The sequence below is a fragment of the Puma concolor genome, chromosome B3 (assembly GCF_028749965.1).
Source record: "Puma concolor isolate L17-30 chromosome B3, mPumCon1.1.hap2, whole genome shotgun sequence".
NCBI classification, from domain to species: domain Eukaryota; kingdom Metazoa; phylum Chordata; class Mammalia; order Carnivora; family Felidae; genus Puma; species Puma concolor.
Window position 1 is genome coordinate 16,398,873 of NC_141672.1, and position 25,770 is coordinate 16,424,642.

At 37.6% G+C, this 25,770-nt stretch overlaps 1 protein-coding gene across 3 annotated transcripts in view; it reads right to left on the bottom strand.

The window, feature by feature from the left end:
• SPATA7 (spermatogenesis associated 7) overlaps positions 1–25,770 on the bottom strand; it is a 40,207-nt gene that overhangs the window by 2,869 nt on the left and 11,568 nt on the right. For all 3 annotated transcript variants that reach the window (XM_086709071.1, XM_025919580.2, XM_025919579.2), the window contains 7 exons: positions 23,658–23,705; positions 14,214–14,347; positions 7,264–7,736; positions 6,074–6,140; positions 3,548–3,663; positions 1,914–1,967; positions 1,052–1,129 (listed from right to left, as the gene is read on the bottom strand). In XM_086709071.1, the coding sequence (XP_086565197.1) occupies positions 1,052–1,129; positions 1,914–1,967; positions 3,548–3,663; positions 6,074–6,140; positions 7,264–7,736; positions 14,214–14,347; positions 23,658–23,705 (970 nt within the window). The remainder of the gene's footprint in view (positions 1–1,051; positions 1,130–1,913; positions 1,968–3,547; positions 3,664–6,073; positions 6,141–7,263; positions 7,737–14,213; positions 14,348–23,657; positions 23,706–25,770) is intronic.

The following is a 25,770-nucleotide window of genomic DNA, read 5'->3' on the forward strand; positions in this document are numbered from 1 at the left end:
ACATGGAATTCTAAGATATGCAACATAAAGTGCGCCTCACTGCCCAGTGAACTTTAGATGAATAAATGTTCAAGCTGACCCAGGATCACACAGTTTCCTTAAGATGTGCAATATCGAATCTGGTTTTGCAAAATTTCCATTTCACTTACAGTGTGTAAACCTAGCCTTTAATTTGTGCTCACTTTACTAGTAACAGTTGTTAACAAAAATGCTTGCTTTGGATTCTTGTGACAAGTTTCAAATAGTAAAATGAGGTAATGGATCTTTGCAAATAAGAAGCAAAAATTCAGTTCACTAGTCTATATAACTAAGAGATATAAAATAGTAATTTTTGTTTTTATGTAGACTCTATGGGATTTTTACATGGATGACAATGTTGTCTGTGAATAAAGACAGTTTTACGTCTTTCTTTCAAATAAGGATATCATTTTTCTTCTTTTTCTTTTTTTTGTGATAGATCTTTTAAATTGAAGTATAACTGACATACGTTATATTGGTGTCAGGTGTACAACATAATGATTCCATATTTGTATGTATTGTAAAATGATCACCCAAATAAGTCTACTGAACATCCATTACCACACCGTTACAGAATTTTTTCCTTGTGATGAGAACTTTTAAGATTTATTCTCTCAGCAGCTTTCAAATATGCAACACAGTGCTAATAACTATACCCACCGCCCTGTACATGTATTATATCCCCATGACTTATTTATGTTATAACTGGGAGTTGTACCTTTGACCACCTTTACCCATTTTGCCCGCCCCCACCCTGGCAACCGCCAAGCTGCTCTCTGCGTCTAAGAGATATAACCGTATTTAAATGAGTAAAACCTCTGTTCTCTCCTATAACTCCCCAAACTGTGAACTTGCCTCATATAGTGTGAATTAAACATTCTTGACAATTTGCTACCAGTTATAAGATTATGTCCCCCCAAGAAAGCACTATAATTTTTCATTTCCTAGGATGCGGAAATAACTTAAAAAAAATTAACCTCATAAAGAAGAGTATTTAATGTACTGTTCGACCGCCATAATTAAAAAATCTAACCTGTTTGAAAATAAACCAAGTTTCAGAATTTCATCTGTTACATCTTCAATGAAACTCAGATACAACAGTTCTTCCTCACTGTGAAGACAAAGCAGTACACAGCATATAATTATTTCCTACTTACTCTGAAAACTACAGGAAATATGAGTATTTAATTAGGAACATCTATCTCTGCTATGACAAATGTACTGCTATCTCATATTACTAAGAGGAATAATATAAAACAAACTATGTCTATCTTCTATTTTTTTTTTTAATGTTTATTTTTGAGAGAGAGGCAGAGAGAGAGGGAGACACAGAATCCGAAGCAGGCTCCAGGCTTGAAGCTGTCAGCACAGAGCCTGATGCGGGGCTCGAACTCACAAACTGTGAGATCATGACCTGAGCCGAAGTTGGATGCTTAAGTGAATGAGCCACCCAGGGGCCCCATCATATATATATATATATATATATATATATATATATATATATATATATAAATGTTTATTTATTTTTGAGAGAGAGATAGAGCATAAGCAGGGAAGGGGCAGAGAGAGAGGGGGAGCGAATTGTAAGAAAAATTAGCATTCAGTCCTGACTGATTTAATAATGGTTTGCGTGATTCTCTTTTTTGTTTATTTATTTATTTTGAGAGAGACAGGGACAGTGCGAGTAGGGGAGGAGCAGAGAGAGAAAGAATCCCAAGCAGGCTCTGCACTGCCAGCCCAGAGCCCGACGTGGGGCTCGATCCCATGAACTGGGAGATCACGAGCTGAGCCAAAACCAAGAGTAGATCTCTTAACTGACTGAACCACCCAGGTGCCCCATGATTCTTAATTCTTGATTTTCCCTAGGCACAATGAAGAGGTCAAAAAGATCTTACTCAGAGTGGAGTTTTCTCTCTGGAGGAAACTGCAAAGAATACTGACATACTGCCCTGGAAAGAGAAAATGACAATATTTGAACAAAACAATGATTGGCATGCAGTAAGTATTCAGTAATATTATATATCAGTAATAATAGATTGTAGAATTTTTAAAGTACTTTCATATCCGTGATACGATCTCATCTTCAGAACAGCCCTGTTTGGTATATGGGGTTGGTATTATCTTCCCACTGACTGATGAGTTCACCAGGGGGCAGAAAGGTTGGGTAACTTACTGAAGTCATGTTGTCAGTAAGTAGCAGAGATATTTTGAACTAGTCTTGGGAACTACAAATTCACAATCCTTTTTAAAACTGGACTACATGGGGCGCCTGGGTGGCGCAGTCGGTTAAGCGTCCGACTTCAGCCAGGTCACGATCTCGCGGTCCGTGAGTTCCAGCCCCGCGTCAGGCTCTGGGCTGATGGCTCAGAGCCTGGAGCCTGTTTCCGATTCTGTGTCTCCCTCTCTCTCTGCCCCTCCCCCGTTCATGCTCTGTCTCTCTCTGTCCCAAAAATAAATAAACGTTGAAAAAAAAATTAAAAATTAAAACTGGACTACAGCACTTATCTAGGATACATAATTTTACTTTGACTACAGTTAACATGTAAATAATGCTGGAGGCAGATATTTCCCTATGAAAAACTGTTTTTTAAGCTGATTATTATACTAAATTTTGTCATTATTTAGTTATATCATCATTAGTTAATTCCAAGCTTTTTATTTAGGTATGCTCAATTAAAATATTTTACTTTTTAGATAGAAACTACTAGAAAAGATAAATATTCCTTTCTTTAGGGCATTCTTTATGTCCATTGCAGAGACGCTTAAGAGTTAGCTTATAAATCTTCTGAGCACTGAGGCATCATGAAGGTCAGCGGTGAACTGCCCACAGCCTTGCAGGCACCATCTCCCTGGGGGAAGGGCCTGGGCTCTGAGAGATCACAAGGGCTTGCCTTCTGGTCGGCTGTATGACACCTCATTCTTGCCTCTTTTTAATCTCTAGCCCTTTTTTACTTCCACCTTCTTCATCTCATATATAATCTCTGACTCTGGAAATGCATTTGACAGCTGAAACTATCAAAGGCATTTTTGCTAAGCCATCATTTTTGTTCAGGTGCTGTATTCCGTGATTACTAAATACGATGGGTAGTCTGAAAAACAGTGCCCAATACATAGCAGGGACAGATAAAACCCCAGCACATGGTGAATATTCACAATCATGAATTAGGAGTCCTCAGATTGTGAGGTTCTTCAGTATTATTTCTGCCATGTAAACTGGTTAGCATCACTGCTAGAGGATTTGCCTTGAGGAAAAAATCCTTTTTTCTACGAAGAGCAATGGCATATAAAACAAGCCAGTGCCCCCGCTTTTTTCATTAATGAATTAGCAAAATAAATTCGTTTAAACTTTTACTGAGTACCTACTTTTTAAATTTCATTAGTAAAACTAACACTGCTACTGAATTGTATAACACCAAAATAGATTAGAGTTCACGTAATTAAAATACTACTTATGTTGCAAATATCGTATGTCTGTTACACAGGAAAGCAGTTAAATCTACAGTTGAAATGACTTCTGTAAATTGTTTACCTTGGTGAGGAACACTGGAAAGTTCCACCTTTAATCTCATCCCATGGTAAGTCATGCCCTTGTAAGGGTAAAGGAGTTATTTTTCCTTTGGTATCATATGTCATACAATTAGATGCCTGGGAATGAGAAGAATCGATCTTTATTTTGCTTCAAGAATACATTATGAAAGCAGAAATAAAGCAAAACAGCAAACTTCAAAAAAGCCAAGGAGGGGCGCCTGGGATTCTCTCTCTCCCTCTCTTTGTGCCCCTTCCCCGTTCACACTCTCTCTCTCAAAATCAACTTAAAAAAAAAAAAAAAAAAAGTCAAGGAAACAAAGTGGAGACATCCAGTAAATAAAAGTGACTGCTATATTATAACAAAGGATGTTTTTAGAATACATTTTCTATCCAATTAAGACTTCTTTCTTAAGTTTATTTAAAGTAAGGTAAGACAACTGCTTATTTCTTACATTTTAATGAGGGATATATATTTTTTTAATTTTTAAATTTTATTTAAATCCAAGTTAGTTAACATATAGTGTAATAATGATTTCAGGAGAATTTAATGATTCATCACTTACATACAACACCCAGTGCTCATCCCAACAAGTGCCCTCCTTAGTGCCCATCACCCATCTAGTCCAACCCCTACCCACCTCCCTCCATCTACCCTCAGGTTGTTCTCTATATTCGAGAGTCTTAATGAGGGATATTTTAAATCTGTTAAGGAATTACCACAAATAAACATGCAAAGAGAAAAATGAAGCAAATGTGCAAGTTTTAAGTAAACCTGAGGAAAAAATATCCCATTATAACAAATTCAAACAGCTCATTCGTGTCAAATGTCCATGTATCAACTACGGAGAAGCAGTGGTAGTTCTGGTGGTTCCGTCGATACTATTAACACACACAAATATCGGCAGCTTATTTTTATAGAACCCTTATTACGAGCTGCATCTGTGGCGAGCATTTCCTTGCAATATTAGATGAGTCTTTACGGTGCTCATTCATGCACAGTGTTGCTAGAATTTGGTCTGATCCTCATGACCTTCAAGCAGACTGCTGGGGGCAAGGATTATGGAGTAACAGGACACACCATTTCCTTACCAGGTTACGGACAAGCATTTGGAGCACAACATCATGAAAATGCACTTACTTCATTTATTTAGCTACCTACTGAGCTAACTCTCTTCCTAAATCTCAAGCCAGTCACAGTCCTCCTCTACTGACCCCTTCTCGGGCAAGGCACTTTACCTATATCAATTATTCCTTGATAAGTGACCCTGCACGGTAAGTACAGTTTCTCTTGATGCAAAACTCCGCTCTCAGAGGATAAGGGATTTGCCTTTGGGCTCTGAGTGGCAGGGCCCATGTCAAACAGGTATGAATGGCTGACATGGAAACCTACAATTCGTATTCAGAAGGGAAGATGGAAGTTCAGTTGATTATATTTTATTCTTTTTTTTTTAAGTTCATTTATTTTGAGAGAGACAGAGAGAGAGGCAGAGAGACAGAATCCCAAGCACACTCTGCACTGTCAGTGCAGAGCCTGACATGGGGCTCAAAGTGACGAACTGTGAGATCATGACCTGAACTGAAGTTGGATGCTTAACCAACTGAGCCACCCAGGCACCCCTATATTTTATTCTCTTATTTTCGAGTCTGTGTTTGACATTTTAATAGACAAACTGTTTTTGCAAACAAATATAAATTAGGATACAAGTGTATGATTAACACTCCCAAAATAAAAAATAAAAACAATCAGTTTATGTGAAAATCAGACTTAAAGCTGTAATATTTTAAAAGAAATGACTGCTGGGTCGCCCGGGTGTCTCAGTTGGTTAAGCGTCAGATTCTTGATTTCGGCACAGGTCATGGTCTTGTGGTTCGTGGGTTCAAGCCCTGCATTGGGCTCTGTGCTGACAATGAAGAGCTACTTGGGATTCTCTCTTTCTCCTCTCTCTCTTGCCCCTCCCCAGCTTGTGTTCACATTTTCTCTCTCAAAATAAATAAACATGCTTAAGAAAATAAATGACTGCTGAACACTCAAAACATACACAGTGTAAAACAGAGCCTATGGTCCAGAGAAAAGTAAAAGCAAATGTAAGGGGTGATATCCACCTATTCTCATAAAATGTGTAATTTCCAATAATATAATCAGTGGCAATTCTTCAAAAGAAAAATTACAGGCATAGAAATTAAAATGACTTCTATACAGCTTTTCTGGTTCCTTTAGTATCCAAATATGCATCTTTGAAGCAACATTTAAGGTATTTTATTCACCCATTCCTCTATCTAGCAGGCCAATCAACCATCTAGAAAAGATGCTAACAACAAATGACTTCTCAGACGGGGCAGGATACATCTGGCCACTCAAAAGGAGCAACAGGCCTTTGTAAATAGGTAGTCTTTCTCCATGCTGGCGACATCATATGTGAGAAGTGTCACTGAGAGATTCTTGAAGTCCAAATAGCTATACATATCCTATTAAGTGAAAGTGGCTGTAATTCCAATGCAGCACACAGAGAGATCTCATTTTTATTACCTGCTTTATGTTCTTTTCTGAATCTGTGAAGTTCTTGGTCTCAAATGCCTCAAAATCAGATTTAAAGCTGTAATATTTTAAAAGGAATAGTTGTCAAGCTTTCAAAATACAAATACCGTGATATGATAACAAGTTTACTGTCTGAAAAACCCCTCAAACTAAGAGATGAAATCCATCTATTCTTATAAAATGTGTAATTTCTGATTGTATAATCAGGAAACAGATATGGTTTGGATTACACAGCTTCCTTTTCCTTTCTTTCAGTAGCAGCTAGATTTCAGCTGGATAGAAAGGGACCAGGGACATGGGAACTATTATCCTCCAAAGTGGTCATAAATACAATCAGAAAAGGATATGATATGCTTGCTTTCCTCATTCCCCTCCACTCTTTAATCCTTGGGATTAAACGTACGCAGACTCATCTGATATTTCTGTATCTCTTATCTGTACCTAGAGAAAAGAATACTAGAGCTAAATTGTTTTTTGCTTTCTAAAATTAACTAATACTTAGGATGAGGTAAATAGCTGTTTATATAGCACCAGGAAAAACCATCACAAGTCAGCTAACACTAAATACTTTATAAGATTTGTTTGTTTCTTCAATCATTTGGCAAACTTTTACTGAATATTCATTATGTGCCAGGCACTATCATATATGAAAACATTATTGAGGCAAAATCTATGGAATTTCCAGAAGTTACCCCAATTGCCTGAATTATTCCTGGGGAGTTGCTCCTATGTAACAGTGGAGTTGAATATTTGCAGGGAAGGGAACCCAGGGAGAGTCAGAGAATCAGCTGTCCTCTTTCCCTCTCTAGCCCACTGTTTTGCCATTTTTAAAATGAAGCAATAGACATATTTACACAAATGCTACTTGATGACATATTTTAAGGATTCTCTGAAAGTATATTTAAAAGCACATACCATGTTTGAAACAATAAATTAAACTATGTAACATTCCTGTTTGTAAGGAAAGCTTGACAAGTTTAATAGGTACTTTTCAACAATGACTTGGGTAGTTCTAGTGACACATGCAAAAGGAAAAGACATTCATCTCATTCTCATCAAAAAGGCACTCCCAGACCTTCAGTCGGGCATGTTAGGTACATGATGTAAAATAAGGAATATTATTACTATTTAATTTCTACAACACCCTGAAGGACTTACTGTTGGCTGTGAATGGGCCATACCTGCTTAAATCAGTCTGGGTTTCCGCTTCTATCCGCTGATCTGTGAACTCCTTTTTTCTTTTGGCAGGCGTATAATATCGGTAATGCGACAGGAAAGATTTTGCTTCTGTTTTTAAAGTGCGTGGAGTGAATGGCAACTGTCTGTTGGAAAAGAGCTCAGAGTGTTTATCCAAAAGGTCCCCACTCGGTGCTTTTGAAATAACTAACTGAAACCGATGGGTATTTGGGCGTGTGCTCCTGGGCCCTCTGCCGTACGGAGTTCCAGAGCACGGTTTCCTAGGCCCAGAGGGGGTGTAGTCCACGTTGAACACGGGGGAACCGGAGTTCTTCTCAGTACCATTTGTGAGGACTTTATCAGATTTAGGTAGATTCAACTGCAGTCTCTCTGAAGAAGTTACTGGTGACCTTGCGAAGGATGGAAATCCATTCACTTCTCCGATTAACACGTCTTCATCTTGTGGTTCTCCTGAAGGCTAAAAACATTTGGTTTGCTACAAATTCTCATAACTGGGGATCTCTCCAGATTATATACCCAAAAATGGTTGCCTTAGGAGGTCTAGAGAACTATATATTCCTGAAGTTGTTAGCATTGATATGAACTTCTATTCAAGGTTTTGAATTATTAATATATAAAAATATAATTCTAAACATAAGTAAGACCAGTCATTTTTCTTTCTGAAACTAAAAAAAAGCAATTATTCACATCTACCTGTATCTGGTCTTGAACTTGTACATTGAGATCTACAGGTAGATCTCAGCTTTATCTGAAGGTTTCCAAACCACCTGTGTGCACCAATCCCCTTCTTAACCACTGCTGGTGGCAGCACCCCCCTTCCCATCGGGCCTTTAGGGCAATCTCCGGGGCCAGCGGCGCCTCAGACTTGAAGGCTTTGAAGAAATGAAAAGGAACTTCTCTCCACTTCTCCTCACAAGTGGGGAGAGCCGAAAGGGAAGGTGTTTTGGACTGCTCCATTTCTTTTTGGTTTAATTTTGGAAGAACCATTTCTACAGGGTATCCAGAAAATCTTAAAACATAGATAATATTTTATTCTTTTACAGGTTGGATGTCCAAGAAGCTCTGTCTATGATTCCAGACTTTATGGACACCTGTGTATGCATTACAGAACTTTGAGGCACTTTATTAGGTAGAGGGGAAGTTACATAGAAGTCACGGATTCTGAGGTGACAATGACTAGGATTTAGCTGTTACATCTGTCCTACAAGCTCATGGGGAGAAAAACAAGAGAAAGATGAATAAGCCGAGTAAGAGAATAGCTGAGTGCTTCTTGTGTGCAAGGTACTGTTCTTGCCATTGAGTAGAATAAAAGAGAACGATTAGAACTTCTATCACTGCTGCTAGTGGGTTACTATGCTTACGATGTGTAAGGTATAGTTCTAATTAATTTACATGCACAACTCATTTCATCCTCACATCAACTTCTGGGTGGTAATACAAATACTACTTAAAAAATTTTTTTAACATTTATTTATTTTTGAGACAGAGACACAGCATGAGCAGGGGAGGGTCAGAGAGAGAGGGAGACACAGAATCCGAAGCCGGCTCCAGGCTCCGAGCTGTCAGCACAGAGCCTGACACTGGGCTCGAACTCACAAACCGTGAGATCATGACTTGAGCCGAAGTCGGACGCTTAACTGACTGAGACACCCAGGTGCCCCAAATACTACTTTTATTTCAGAGATGAAGAAAATGAGGCCGTGCAGGGTCTCACAGATTTGAACCCAGGCTGAGCTTATGCTCTCCACGATGACATCATATTATCTATTATAAAGACTCAATTGAAAATTATATATTTCAGGCTTTTAAAAAATAAACTCTACACCCAACGTGGGGCTCGAACTCATGACCCCAAGATCAAGAGTTGCATGCTGTACTGACTGAGCCAGGCAGGTGTCCCCGTATTTTAGATTTTTTACACCATGAGGAATTTTAAACTGATTTTAACTCTTTGCCTGATGGTGAACCAGTCAGCTAACCTAAGAACTGATTCATCTAAGTAAGAAAACTACAGATAACTGAATAGTGTAACTAAAGGCAAAGTCACCGATTTCCTTTCCAAGTGCTTTCTAACCTGATCTCAAATACAAGGCAAAATTACTCAAAGCAAGGAAATATTTTGGCATTAAATTCTGAGTCACTAGGGTCCTTTTTTAATGATTTCAATATATTAGTTTTAAAAAGCACTCCCAAACAAGACTCGCAGCTTATATACCAGAAGAGTTTGGCTCCCGGGAAAAAATTTCTAAGTACGATCTGAAAAATCTTACGGGGCTATTAAATAATAATCACAGGAATTATTTATACTTAGAGGAACTGTACAAGCTGAGATCAGAGGCGGCAGAAATGCATAAAGCATTAGACTGCCTGCAAGAAAACTGTTATCAGTAATGGTTATTTAATAAACAAAACGAAACACCAAAGAAAGTCTTTACATATTTTTTTTTTTTTTTAATTTTAGAGAGAGTGTACACAAGCAGAAGAGAGGGGCGGAGGGAGGGAGAGAGGAGGGGGAGGGAGAATCCTAAGCAGGCTCCACACTCAGCATGGAGCCTGACGCCGGGCTCGATCCCACAACCCTGGGATCATGACCTGAGCTGAAATCAAGGGTCAGACACTCAACCGACTGAGCCACCCAGGTGCCCCCTCAAAGGAAGTCTTTAAAGGCAGAAATATACTCTCATCTGTCTCAAATGGGCTGGAAAAACTGCTTTTGAACTGACTGAAGGCAAGAAACTTCTCTATTTTTAGGTATCATAATTCCAACCTTGCATCCTACAGTTTTTCTTTCCTTGGAAACCTGTAGGACATAGTATGAAATCAATTGTACCAATCTGCTTTTTGAGATTATATAACGGTTTCCTGTAGGTACGAATATTGGAAAGCTTGGATGGATATAATTTTCACAGAAAATAAATAACACACTGGTAAATTCACCAAAATCTGAACAACAGGTAACTGTAAAGTTCTAAAATCAGAGAAGGGTTTATCAATTATATGTGAATAGAACAAAAATTCTGGTTGTAATCTGACCGCTTTCATTTCTTAAGTCAGCTTTACAGTTCAATGTGATTTGTTGTGAACTGTGATTTAAGAATTTATATAAAGTGATAATCGTTGCCCAGCTTATACACTCATCATGTTTTCACGTCAAGAACACGTACCCAACTTTTACAATCACAGAACTGAGTACTAAATTTTTTCAGGGACGATGTCAGAAGAAACAGCACACAAAGATTTTGCAATTGTCAGATTTTAAAACAGTAGAGGAATCATTTCAATTGCAGAATAGGATGGGTACAAATTATTTAAAAATCTGATTAACATTTGTTTTGCAAAAAAGTTTCAAATTCTAGTTTAAAAAAGAAACTGATAGCTCTTGTTTTTCATTGTTTTATATTGCTTTAAAAATGTTTCAGGGATGCCTGGGTGGCTCAGTCAGTTGAGCCTCTGACTCTTGATTTTGGCTCAGGTCATGATCCCAGGGTCGTAGAATCAAGCCCACTGAGCATGGAGCCTACTTGAGATTCCCTCCTTCCCTCCCTCCCTCTCTCTCTCTCCTTCCTTTCCCTCTGTCCCTCTCCCCCGCTTGTGCTCTCTCTCTCTAAAAAAATTTCCTAGATTTTTTTAGGAGTATGGGTCACATTCACATATTCAATTAATACTAACAGCACACAGTAGGTGCTGTACCAGTGATGTGAATGACTGGTGAATAACTGTGTGGGGTTACAGGGTACAGACTGGAAACACACTGGAGGCTCCTGAGGTGACAGCATGTGAGTCAGAGTGTGAGAGAAAGAACAGTATGAGTGTCTGGACAATTAGAAGAAACGGTTTTTGATTATATGATCTCACATATATAAATGGCTAATATGTTCAGAGGCTAAAGTTAGCATGTTCTTTTTAATTGTAGCAAACTTTTCAGGATATGCAGATTATAACTAGGATAGGTGTCTATTAACCATAAAGCCCAATTATTAAAATAGTATACCCAAAATAATAATTTGAATCTGAATTCGTCTAAATGTTTATCAAGGCTTATAAAAAATGTTTGCAAATTGCAAGTTACTGTGAATTTTTTTTTTTTTTTGTAATTTTTATTTATTTTCAGAGAAAGAGAGTGCACTTGCGCTTGCATAGGGGAGGGACAGAAAAAGAGGGAGAGAGAATCCCAAGCAGGCTCTGTGTTGTTTGTATATAGTTTTTGTCCACTTAGAATTCACAGTAACTTGTGGGGCATCTGGGTGGCTCAGTCTATTAAGCGCGGACTCTTGATTTCGGCTCAGGTCATAATCTCATGGTTTCTCAGAGCGAGCCCCGTGTCAGGTTCCTTGCTAACGGTGCAGGCCTGATTGGGATTCTTGATCTCCCTCTGCCCCTCCCTCACTCTTGCTCTCTCTCTCAAAATAAATAATCTTAAAAAAAAAAAAATCTTTTAAAAAAAGGAAACACTTTAATACAAAAAATATTAAGATAAAGAAGTTCAAAGCACAGTGATAATAGGTTTGATTTGATTCACCAAGAAAATATATCATCTCTTAATCTGTATATATAGAATAATATACTTAAAATCTACAAAACAAAAATTAGTAGTACTAATTTTTAGAGAAATAGCTAAATACATAATCATGTGGAATACTTCTCTTAATAAATGATAGACAAGACAAAAAAATCAAAAAGATTTGAATATATAAAAGATATGAAGTTTAATCCAATGAATACAGAGTATATTAAATACTGCACACAGCAACTACGGAATATATTTTCTTTTCAAACACATAATGACACGGTGCATTTTAAGAAATCTGCCTCCCTACTGGGCCATAAAACAAATTTCTCAACAAATTTCAAGAAATGGGTATCATATAGATGTTCCCTGACCACAGTACGATTAGGCTAGAAATCTGGAACAAAGAAAAAAACTAGGGAAAAAATACATACAGATATTAAGAAATACTTCTAAATGACTCTTGGGTTAAAAAAGAAATAATGGAAAATACTCTCAATTGCATTGTAATAAAAATACCACATATCAAAACTTGTGGGATACAGCTAAAGCAGCATGTGGAGGAAAATATATAATCTTAAATATGCTTATACCGTCCCAGAAGTGAGGATGAGAATAAGCTAAGCAAAAGTAGGAAAAGTAATGCAAAATAAACCCAAAGAAAACCAAAAGGGGAAAAGGTAAGAGCAAACATTAATAAAATAGAAAACAAAATACAACAGAGAAAATTAATGAAGTAAAAAATATGCCCTTTTTATTTTTTTTTTTTTAATTTTTTTTTTTTCAACGTTTATTTATTTTTGGGACAGAGAGAGACAGAGCACGAACGGGGGAGGGGCAGAGAGAGAGGGAGACACAGAATCGGAAACAGGCTCCAGGCTCTGAGCCATCAGCCCAGAGCCCGACGCGGGGCTCGAACTCACGGACCGCGAGATCGTGACCTGGCTGAAGTCGGACGCTTAACCGACTGCGCCACCCAGGCGCCCCAATATGCCCTTTTTAAAAAGACTTTAAAAACTGACAAATCTCTGGTGAGAAAAATCAGAGAGAAAATAAAGGCACAAACAAACAACATGAGGAATAAAAGGGGGAAATAATACACATTCAGGAGAGATTAAGAGATTATATTTAAACAAGTCTCTGCCAAAAATTTGAAAATTTAGATGAAATGGACAACTTCTGACATAAATACATTAAAAAATAGTTCTATAATGATTCAAAACATTGAAATAGTGGTCAAAAATCTTCTCAAAAAGAAAACTCTAGGCACCCAGATAATTTTAATGTTGAGTTCCATCAAATTCAAGGAATAAATAGTTCTAAATTCATATAAATTATTCTACAGGAAATAGCACATAGACATGAGTAGAGAAGAAGGAAAATTATAGGTCAGTATTGATAACGGAGGTAGATGCTAAAATCCTAAACAAAGTCTTAGCAACTCTACTATGTATAAAAAAGGTATTGCACCACGACAAGGCTATGTTTATACTAGGAATGCAAAGTTGTTTTAACATTAGAAACTTGACTGTAATTCACTACATAAACACATTTAAAAGAAAAATGATATCACCTTTTCAAAAAATGCAGAAAGAGTATCTGATAAAATTAACATGCATTCATGAGAAAGGAAAAACAAATCCTCCATCAGATGTTAAAGGGTGTCCCAGAACACCAATAGCAGAGGTCAGTAAGCTATAGCCTGCAGCCAAACCTGCTCGATTTTTTTTTAATGTTTATTTATTTTGAGAGAGAGAGAGAGAAAGGGGAAGAGGGAAAGAGAGAGAGAATCCCAAGTCATTTCCACGCTGTCAGCACAGTGCCCAACGCACGGCTGGATCCCACACAACGTGAGATCACGACTAAGCTGAAATCAAGAGTTGGGTGCTTAACCAACTGAGCCACCCAGGCACCCCTGGCCTACTGTCTTTCTTTTCTTCTTCTTCTTCTTCTTTAATGTTTATTTATTTCTGAGAGAGAGAAAGAGAGAGAGCGAGTGCAAGAGAGCAGGGGAAGGGCACAGAGAGAGGGAGGCAGAGGATCCGAGGTGGGCTCTCGCTAACAGCAGAAAGCCTCACTCAGCGTGGGGCTCAAATTGACGAACCTTGAGATCGTGACCTGAGACGAGGTCACACACTCAACCGAATGAGCCACCCAGGCACCCTTGCACTGCTGCTTTCTTAATAAAGTTTTACTGGAACACAGCTGTGCCTGTTCATTTATATAGTGTCTGTGGCTACTATCCAATGGCACAAGGGTCATGAGCGACCGTGGCCTGAAAAGCCTAAAATATTTACTATCTGGCTCTTCATAGGCGAAGTTTACCAATTCTGACATATGGCAAACACGCTACCACAAAGTCAGGTTGTACCACTGATGGAGTAGCTTGGAAACATCCGCTTTTAAAAGGTGAAAATACTATCTTACCTTTTGTAGAGTGGTAAATAATGACTTGGAATTATTTTTAGAATTGGCCGGCACTGCTGTCTTATTTAATTTCAACTCCTTTTCACATCTTGCCAATTCCTTTTTGAGTTTCTCTCTTCGTTGTTGGTCTGCATCTGAGGGGGAAAACAAATCTTTTAAAATGTAGAACAAAATGGAAAAATTAAGGTCTTGGTCGTGGAAGAGGCATAAAGGGCACTTTTTTTTTTTTGCTAAAAAATGTTTACACTATTGATATATAAATAAAAATCCAAATACGTTTCTGTATAGAGAAGCTAACAAATACTTAATTTACAGAAACTGTAAGTGCATTAGCTATTTTTAAAAAGTGTTTATTTATTGAGAGAGAGAGCGCACATGTGTGTGCAAGCAAGTGGGGGAAGGGGTAGACAGAGAGAGAGAGAGAGACAGAGAGACAGAGAGACAGACAGAAAGAGAGAGAATCCTAAGCAGGCTCCAGGCTCAGTGCAACACCCAATGCAGGGTTTGATCTCACAAGCCTAAGATCATGACCTGAGGCAAAATCAAGAGTTAGATGCTTAACTGACTGAGCCACCCAGGTGCCCCTGCATTAACTATTTAAAGAGCATAAACAAGATGTGACATTTTGGCTCCTGGTTAAGCCTAAGAGCTCAAGAAAGCAATTCCTAGCTGATATTCAGAGATATGAAAGTTAGAAAGCTTGATGTGTTGTGACTCTGTCGTTACTAAATGCAGAGTCTGAGTTGATCCACAGACTCAGCCAAATGCAGTATTATTGTCAATACTATCACATACAAATTTAAGTTTTATAAATGACTTAAAAAATAACATTATTTGCAATCAGGATAACGGATTTCTACTTCTCTTAACTGCTATTATTTGAAAATATAAATGAAAACAGTGGTTTCACACTTTAGGATGCAAGTCAAGTACTGAGTTGTTATCAAAGATTTATCATTGTATAAAGGCTGAAAATAGCAAAATGAAAGCTAGTCAAATTTCAGAGTTAAATATAAACAAAATGAAACTGTATTTTCATATAAAATTAAAAATTTAACATATACTTTTTATTGGAACTTATCCCAATTTAATGGACAGTATAATTTCAAGTTTCAAATCACTCTGATTTGAATCAGAATTTATAAAAAATTTCTATAAGCTTAAAAAACAAAGGTAATTTATATGTATATTTAAAGTTTGAACTAGGGACACCTGGGTGGCTCATTCGGTTGAGCATCTGACTTCAGCTCAGGTCATGATCTCATGGTTCCTGAGTTTGAGCCCCGCATCGGGCTCCATGCTGACAGTGCGAAGCCTACTTGGGATTCTCTCTCTCTCTCTCTCTCTCTTTCTGCCCCTTTCCTACTTGCTCTCTGTCTCTCTCTCTCAAAAATAAATAAATTTAAAAATATTTTTAAAAATTACAAGCATGCTAAAGTAAATATATTTATTATTTAAAATGTAGAGTGAAATATAGATGACTCTTGAACAACGGCATGGGTCCACTTGTACATGGATTTTGTGCAATACAGTAATGTAAATGTCTTTTCTCTCCCTTGTGATTTCTTTTTTAAACCTAATTAGTAATTTGGCCATTTTTTAAAATGATTTTTTATTTTTAAGTAAACTCTACACCCAATGTGGGACTCAAACTTACAACCCCAAGATGAAGAGTTGCATGCTCTACCGACTGAACCAGCCAGGTTCCCCCTACCTTGTGATTTTCTTAATAATATTTTCTCTCTAGCTTACTTTATTGTAGCAATACAGTATATAATACATGTAACACACAAAGTATGTGTTAATTGACTATGTTATCAGTAACGTCAACAGTAGACTCTTAGTAAAGTTTTTGGGGAGTCACAAGTTATACAGGGATTTTTGACTATGTCAGGGGGTTGGTACCCTAAACCCCACATTGCTTAAGGGACAACTTATTACTTTCAGCTTAGTCTATCCTCAAATACTTGCTTAATGAATGTATTAACTACATTAAAGCAGATGACGTCTGTAGAGTGAAATAAATAGAACTTTCTCAGATCTATTATCTTACTCATAGGTAAAAGGAGTAAAAAAATATGACAACAGAGTCCCTAACACTATCAGTTTTTAAATACTTTCATATTACCAAATCTGTCCAACCTGTTCATTTAAGTAAAGCTTTCTAATACCATATACAAAAACAACTCACAGACCTAAATGTTAGAGCTTAAACTATAAAACTCTTAGAAGAAGACAGAAGTGTAAATCTTCAGGACCTTGGGTTAGTCAGATTTCTTAGACACAACAACCAAAAAGCACAAGAAACTAAAAAAAAATTACTTAGTCAAAATGAAAAATTTTTATACTTTTTCGAAAGACAAATCCTAAGAAAATAAAAAGGCAAGTCACAGATGGGGAAAAATACTTGCAAATCATATAGTTAATAAGGGATTGCATGCAAAATATATAAATAATATACAACTCATTAATAAGACAACCCAATTAAAAATCGGACAAAAGATCTGAATATTTACCAAAGACATACAAATGGCTAATAAGCATACAGAAAAAAGGCTCTACATCATTAATCATGAGGAAAATGCAAATTTAAACCATAATAAGATACCACCTTCACACCCACTAGATGGCTATAATGAAAAAGGGAGTCAAAAGGGGCAGGTGCCTGGCTGGCTCTCAGTTGGAAGAGCATGTGACTCTCTTGACCTCAGGGTCATGAGTTTGAGCCCCACATTAAGTGTAGAGATTACTAAAAAAAAGAAAAAAAACTTAAAAAAAAAAAGCGGGGAGCCCAAAACAAGCGTTAGCAAGGATGTGGAATAACTGAAATCCTAATGTGTTGGAGGTAAGAATGTAAAAAGGCACAGCCCCTTTGGAAAACAGTTTGGCAGTTTCTTTAAGAATTGAATATACTTTGGGGCACCTGGGTGGCTCAGTCGGCTAAGCATCCAACTCTTGATTGTGGCTCAGGTCATGATTGCATGGTTTGTGGGTTCAAGCCCCAAGTCAGGCTCTGCAGAGCCTGTTTGGGAGTCTCTCTCTCTCCCTCTCACTCTGCCCCTCCCCCATTCGCACATGTGCATTCTCTCTCAAAATAAATAAACTTAAAAAAATCATTAAAAAAGTTAAATATAATTTTACCTATGACCCAGCAATTCCACTCTCCGGTATATACTCAAAAGAGATGAAAACTTATGTCTACACAAAAGACTGGTACATGAATGTTCTTAGCAGTGCTACTCATAATAGCCAAAAACCCAGAAATGATGCAAATATCCATCAGCTGATACCAGACAAAATGTGGTATTATCTATACAATTTAGCAATACTATACCAATACTAATACTACTTAGCAATTAAATGAAGTACTGATACAATCTAAGGAAAAGGTGAATCTAGAAAACATTATGCTAAGTGAGAAGTCTAATGTAAAAAACCAGAGTGATTCAGTTTCTATGAAATGTCCAAAAAAGAAAAATCTATAGATTAGTAGTTTCCTGAGGCTAGGGGTGGCCATAGAAAGCAGCTGCAAATGGGTACAAAAGATCTTTCTGGGCTGACATAAATGTTCTAAAAGTGGTTTGTGCTAATGCCTGTACAATTAAAAAAATTTTTTTAACATTTATTCATTTTTTGAGAGAAAGAGAGACAGAGTGTGAGCGGGGGGTTACAGAGAGCGAGGGAGACACAGAATCTGAAACAGGCTCCAGACTCTCAGCTGTCAGCATAGAGCCCAATGTGGGGGGGGGGGGGGGGGGGCTCAAACTCACAAACTGAGATCGTAACCTGAGCCAAAGTCAGAGGCTTAACCGACTAAGCCACCCAGGTGCCCCTATGCAATTTTTAAACTTAGTAAAAATCAGTGAATTTTATGGTATGCAAATCATTTGTCAATAAAACTGCTATAAAAAGTAAAGTCTTTTAATGCATTCGATTTATGGGACTATTTGATCAATTCAACAAACTCTGTAGAGCTATTCTAGTGTAGATACTATGAAGATTGAAATGATCAAATCAGTAGTAGTCTGTTAGATAGAAGAATGTATCTTATAAAAACAGATGGCTTAAACCCAGAGATTTCCTTTTTAAAAAGTGTCTATAAAATGTGTTTCTAAGTTATATTAATTATAATGAGCATCAGGCTCTATAACACAAGAATAATGAATATTAATTACACTTTAGTTTGGTGATAACAATCTTTGTAATTCTTCTGGCCATCACAATTTTCTTCATTGACATGGCAAAAAAGAAAACCTCTTGTCTCAAATGACTGAAAGCAGAAAATACCGTGTGATAAATAAGCACTAGCTAACTCTAAATTCCAAAAACCAAAAATAGGAGCAATTCTTTAAATACAACCTATATGCTGTCAACTCTCAAATTTTTTTCTGCATCCTGGACCTCTCTCCGGAACTCCAGACTCAAACTCCGACTACCTCCTTAAGATCTCCATTTGGCTATCTAATAGATATTTATTTCAAACTATTGTAACGACCACGAGTGAGCTCTTGATTCACTTCCTCCCCCAAATCTCTTCCTATCATATCCCTCATTTCAGTAAATTAGAACCTATTTTGATTGACAGGCTCTAAATGTTGGGAGTCCTCCTTGACTCCTCTTTTTCCTCATACCCTATCCACATCCAATCCATCAGTTAGTACTGTTGACATGCATTTGAAATGTTTCCACAATGCAGCCATTTCACACTTCCTCTACTGCAACCACTTTGGTCCAAGTCACCATTATTTCTTTTCTTTTCTTTTCTTTTCCTTCCTTCCTTCCTTCCTTCCTTCCCTCTCTTTCTCCCTTTTTTCTTTCTTTCCTTTCTTTTCTTCTTTCTTTTCATTCATTCATTCGTTCATTCATTCATTCAAGTAAGCTCTACACCCAAAGTGGGGCTTGAACTCGCGACCCCAAGATGAAGAGTCGCATGCCCTACTGAGTCAGCTAGGTGCCCCAAGTCACCATTATTTCTTATCTGCATTCCTGTCTCCTAACTAGTCATTCTGCTTCTACCATTGCCCCTTACAGACTGTTCTCAATTCAGTAGCCAGAGAGGTGCTTTTAAAAGTTAAACTGGCTCTATTACTGTTCTACTCAAGACCCTCCAATGGCTTCCAATTTCATCCAGAGTGAAAGCCAAAGTGCTCACAATGGCCATAGCCCACCAGGTCTGCTCTCCCTGTCCCACCTCAATAACTTCCCCTCCTAGCACTCTTCAGCAGGCCCATTTCACATCAGCTATGTAGCTTTCCTTGCTGTTCCCTGAACACACAGATCACGATGCCATTTCAAGGCTTTTGTAATTGCTATTTCCTTGGTCTTGACTGTTCTTCTTCCCCCATTTACCCACTTGCCTCTCCTTTAATTCTTTCAGGTTTCTGCTCATTTTATCAGTGAGGCATTCTCCAGCAGACTCTCAATGTCTCTTATCCTGCTTGATTTTTTTCTATTGCATTTATTACCTTCTGACATATTCTGTATTTACTTTTTTCTTTGTATTTACTTATTGTCTCCTTCAACTAGAATGCAAGTTCTATAAAAGCAGGTAGAACAGTATCCAGCACATAGTAGGTACCTAATAAATATTTGCTGAATTAATCAACGAATACATTCCAGTGAACTAAACAACATATTATGCAAAATACCTGATTATTTTAAATTGGTGAATATGGATTTTAGATCCCAGGGTTTGGTTCAGTAAGGGGATTAATACATATATTCAGGCAGGCTTTTTATTACTTAAACTAAATAAAAAAGAGATAATCTTATTTTATATATTTATTGTTCAAGAAATTAATATCTGTATGAAAACTAAGCAAAACTTTCCCATTTAGAGGTGATTCTAGTTAAATAGGATTGTCTGATAATGACAATTGGGTAAAAACATCTTTTTTTTTTTTTTTTTGAGAGAGAGAGTGAAAGCGAGAGCAGAGGAAGGGCAGAGGGAGAGGAACAAAAAGAATCTTAAGCAGGCTCCATGCCCAGCGCAGAGGTCAACATGTGGCTCGATCCCACAACCCTGGGATCATGACCTGAGCTGAAATCAAGAGTCGGACACTTAATCGACTGAGCCACCCAGATGCTCTAGGTAAAAACATCTTAGTGCAAATGATTCAGATTTTTAAAAAAGATTCAATTTAGCTATCTAGCTATTATTTCATTTTCTTGTGTGTGTGATCTCTATACCTAACGGGGGGTCAAACTCATGACCCCTGAGATAAGAGTCACGTGTTCTACCAATTGAGCCAGCCAGGTGCCCCAAATGATTCAGATTTTTTTAAGCTGGTAAATACTAAGCCAGTTTTTTGTGCTATAAAACATCATTAATATGATACAGAAGAAAAAATATACACCACAGAAATTAAAAATCTGGAAAGATCTTAGAGATTATCTAATTACCTTTCATTTTACAAGAGTGGAGGGTAAGAAATAAAATGACTTGCCCACATAACTTGAATGCTGTGGTCAATTTAGTCTGTAAAAACATACTTAATTCTGTACTCTTGCCTAAAACGCCTTTACTCCTCTTATAAAATTATTTGAACTCCAAGATTCCTTCAAAGATATGACAGCCTACAGTAGGGCCTGTTACAAACTTACGTTTGTACATAAGGGAATACACAGAAGGAGGAGAATAAAAAGTGCCAGGTACAGGACCTGCAAAGACACTGTGCTCACTGAATGGCAGCTGGTGGCAATTGGCTCAGCTTAAAGGTCCTCTCGTTCCACTAAGAAGATATCCAAGAAGAGACCGGGTTCAAACGATCCTGCAGTCTTTGATCTTTCCCAGGTTGCACCTAAGGGGCATTTCCCTACCTATGGTCTCATTCGTTCATCACTTAGGATGCACTACCTTGGGCTGATACTTATTTTTTAATATGGAAATCCTCTCTGATTTTGTCTTATTAGTAATACTGAATTACTAGTAATACTAATGATCTACTACTAGACAAGCACAGGCCATGTCCTTTGGCTATTTTTAAGTATATATTTCCTGATTTGAACTCAAAGACTTCAAATGGTATCTTTTAGAACATTTTAAATAGGAATTTCAAATTTTGTGATCTGATTATTTCCTTAGTAAAGATTATTTAGAAATCTTGGGTCACTATAGCTTTTCACATACATATAACTATCAAGCTTATCAGTTAAGCTATTAGGATACAAATAGTAGACAATATCTATCTGGAGAAAAATGCTGGTTATGGTAGTTTAATGAATCATTCACTAACCTTAAAAAGCCAAGGGAAATGAGAATCCTTGGCAAGCCCTTTAGAACTACCCAATTTTTTTTTTTTTTAATTTATATCCAAGTTAGTTAGCATACAGAGCAATAATGATTTCAGGAGTAGATTCAGTGATTCATCCCCTACATATAACACCCAGTGCCCATTCCAACAAGTGTCTTCCTCAATGCCCCTTACCCATTTAGCCCACCCCCCACCCAACACCCCTCCAGCAACCCTATTTGTTCTCTATATTTAAGAGTCTCTTACGATTTGCCCCCTCCCTGTTTTTATATTATTTTTGCTTCCCTTCCCCTATTTCATCTGTTTTGTATCTTAAATTCCACATAGGAGTGGAGTCACATGATATATGTGAAATTAGTCAAGACTAATTTTGCTTAGCATAATACCCTCTAGTTCTATCCATGTTGTTGCAAATGTCCAGATTTCATTCTTTTTGATTGTCAAGTAATACTCCATTATATATGTATATATTTATATATTTTATATACATACACACATATATATATTTGTATGTATATAATTTATACACACACACACACACACACACACACACACATCTTCTTTATCCATTCATCAGTCGATGGACATTTGGGCTCTTTCCATACTTTGGCTATTGTCGATAGTGTTACTATAAACATTGGGGTACATGTGCCCCTATGAATCAGCACTCCTGTATCCTTTGCATAAATACCTAGTAGTGCAATCGCTAGATCATAGGGTAGTTCTATTTTTAAGTTTTTGAGGAACCTCCATACTGTTTTCCAGAGTGGCTGCATGAGTTTGCATTCCCACCAACAGCACAATAGGGTTCCTCTTTTTCCACATCCTCACCAACATCTTTGTTTCCTGAGTTATTAATTTTAGCCATTCTGACAGGTGTGAGGTGGTATCTCATTGTGGTTTTGATTTGTATTTCCCTGTTGATGAGTGATGTTGAGCATTTTTTCGTGTGTCAGTCGGCCATCTGGATGTCTTCCTTGGAAAAGTGTCTATTCATGTCTTTTGCCCATTTCTTCACTTGATTATTTGTTTTTTGGGTGTTGAGTTTGATAAGTTCTTTATAGATATGGGAAGTACTACCTTAATTTTTATACATAGGAATGAAATCCAGAAAAGTTAAATAATTTAACTAAAGTCACACAGCAATTCAGTGGCAAAGCCTGGGCTGAATTCTAAGTTCCAAACTTTGAAATACAAGCTTCTTTTATTTACAGATAATTTTTAAAAGTTAGAAAATGCTTCCTCAAAAGGCAATATATCAACACCCATTAGGATAGCTACTGTCAAAAGAAAATAACAAGTGTTGGGAAGGATGTGGAAAAACTGGAACACTTGTACACTATTGGTGGAAATGTAAAATGATGTAGCTGGTACACAAAAATACCATGGGGGTTTTTTCACAAAATTAAAAATAGAGGGGCTCCTGGGTGGCGCAGTCGGTTAAGCGTCCGACTTCAGCCAGGTCACAATCTCGCGGTCCGTGAGTTCGAACCCCGCGTCAGGCTCTGGGCTGATGGCTCAGAGCCTGGAGCCTGTTTCCGATTCTGTGTCTCCCCCTCTCTCTGCCCCTCCCCCGTTCATGCTCTGTCTCTCTCTGTCCCAAAAATAAATAAACGTTGAAAAAAAAAAATTAAAAATAGAATTACCATATGATCTAGCAAGTTCACCTCTGGGTATATATGCAAAAGAACTGAAAGCAGAGTGTCAAAGAGATATTTGTACATCCACACCCACAGAATTATTCACACTAAGCAAAAGGTGGAAACAACCCAAGTGTTTACCGACTTACGATTGTATCAACAAAAAATCTTTAAAAAGAAAGGAGATTCTAACATATGTTACAACATGGATGAAATTCAAGCACATTATGCTAAGTAAAATAAGCCATCCACAAAAGGAAAACTACTGGATGGTTGCACTTACGTGATGTACCAGAGTAGTCAAATTCAGAGAGACAGAAAATAGAATGGTAGCAAGGGGGGTTTGGAGCAGTTATTCTGCCGGGTACGAAGTTTCAGTTTTGCAAGATAAAAAGGGTTTTAGAAATGGACGGTGGACGGTTGTACCGAAATACGAACGCGGCTAATGCCACTGAAATGGTTAAGATGGTTAGACTTAAAAATTGTTATGATGGTAAATTTTATGTTATGTGTAGTTTAGTTCAAAAGTCAACATGTCAAAAATTACTTACACTTGATGCTGGCACTCATGCTTAATGGAACTGAGCAGTCTACGGCAGCTGAAAGAAAAAAATCAGTTGTTCAGTATATTCTTAACATTTATAAATGACAACAAATATCAAATGTGGAAATCACAAAAAGTTCCAGAATTTGCAGTTCCTTGTTTTGATTTTTATGGTACCTCTAGAAGCGAAAAACATAATATCCTTGAGAAAAAAAAAAAAAAAAAAAAAAACACTGGTTGGGATTAACAGCTCATTGGATACTGCAGAAGGAAATATTAGTGAACTTAAAAACATAGCAATATAAACTATTCAAAATGAAACGGAGTAAAGGAAGACTGGAAAATAAATGCACAGAGCGTCCCTGACCTAACCTACCTGAATCATGCACTTAACATACCTGTAATTGGGAGTCCCAAAACAAGTTCCTCCAAAAAAAGCAAAATTAGACGCCCTACACCACCTGATTTCAAGATTTACTGTAATGCTATAGTAACTAAGCAATATGCTAATATAATAAAGACACAGAAGATCAATGGAACTGAAGAGTAAGTCCAGAAATATACCCTCAAATATGGTCACCTGTCTTTCAAAAACTGCCAAGGCAATTCAACATAGAAAGGACAATCTTGGGGAGCTTGGGTGGCTTGCTGGTTGAGCCCACCACTCTTGATTTTGGTCATGGAATCGAGCCCTGTATCAGGCTCAATGCTGAGCGTGAAGCCCCCTTAAGATTCTCTGTCTCTCTCATTCTCTCCCTCTACCCCTCTCCCCTGCCTGTACTCTCTCTCTCTCTTTGTCTAAAATTAAAGAATAACAAAAAACAAACGAAAAAAAAGGACAATCTTTTCAACAAATGATACTGGAAGTATTTGGATATTCATAGGCAAAAAAAAAATTACTCCTTATATCATATATACAAAGTCACTCAAAATGGATCACAAACTTAAAAAAAAAAATGTAGGAACTAAAACTTACACTTCTAAAAGACAAAGAAAATCCTAGTGACCTAAAATTAATGAAAGATTAAAAAAAATTTTTTTTGTTTTATTTTTGAGAGAGAGAGAGAGAGAGCGCGCGCAAGCAGGGGAGGGACAGAAAGAGAGAGGGACAAAGGATCCAAAGTGGGATCCACACTAGCACACTCTGAGCCCAATGTGGGGCTTGAACTCATATGCTGCAAGATCAGGACATGAGCCAAAGCTGGCTGGTCAACCAACTGAGCCACCCAAGCACCCCAGGAAAAGATCTTTTTTTTTTTTTTCAATGTTTATTTATTTTTGGGACAGACAGAGACAGAGCATGAACGGGGGAGGGGCAGAGAGAGAGGGAGACACAGAATCGGAAACAGGCTCCAGGCTCTGAGCCATCAGCCCAGAGCCTGACGCGGGGCTGGAACTCACGGACCGCGAGATCGTGACCTGGCTGAAGTCAGACGCTTAACCGACTGCGCCACCCAGGCACCCCGGAAAAGATTTCTTAAACGGGATATGAAAAGTATAAACTACTATTTTTTAATTTTTTTTAAGTTTATTTACTTATTTTGGGAGAGACAGAAGAAGGTGAGCAGGGAAGGGGCAGAAAGAAAGGGAGAATCCCAAGCAGGCTCTATGTGCTGTCAGCGCAGAGCCTGATGAGGAGCTCAAACTCATGAAACTGAGATAACGATCTGATCCAAAATCAAGAGTTGGATGTTTGACTGACTGAATTACCCAGGCACCCCTGAAAAGTTAAACTATTAAAACAATCGAAAAACTGAACTTGATTTCACATGTCACAAAATATAATTTTTCTCTAGATTTCTCAATCATTTAAAATATAAACTTCAGGGGCACCTCGGTGGCTCAGTTGGTTAAGCAACCAATTTTGGCTCAGGTCATGATCTCACAGTTTGTGGGTTCGAGCCCCACATCGGGCTCCGTGCTGACAGCTCAGAGCCTGCTTCCGATTCTGTGTCTCCCTCTCTCTGCCCCTCCTCTGCTCATGCTCTCTCAAAAATGAATAAATGTTAAAAAAATAAAACAAAACAAAATAAAATAAATAAATAAAACATAAACTTCATAAAACATTAACTAAAATTTAAAACTTTAGCTCTTCCAGGCACCTGGATGGCTCAGTTGGT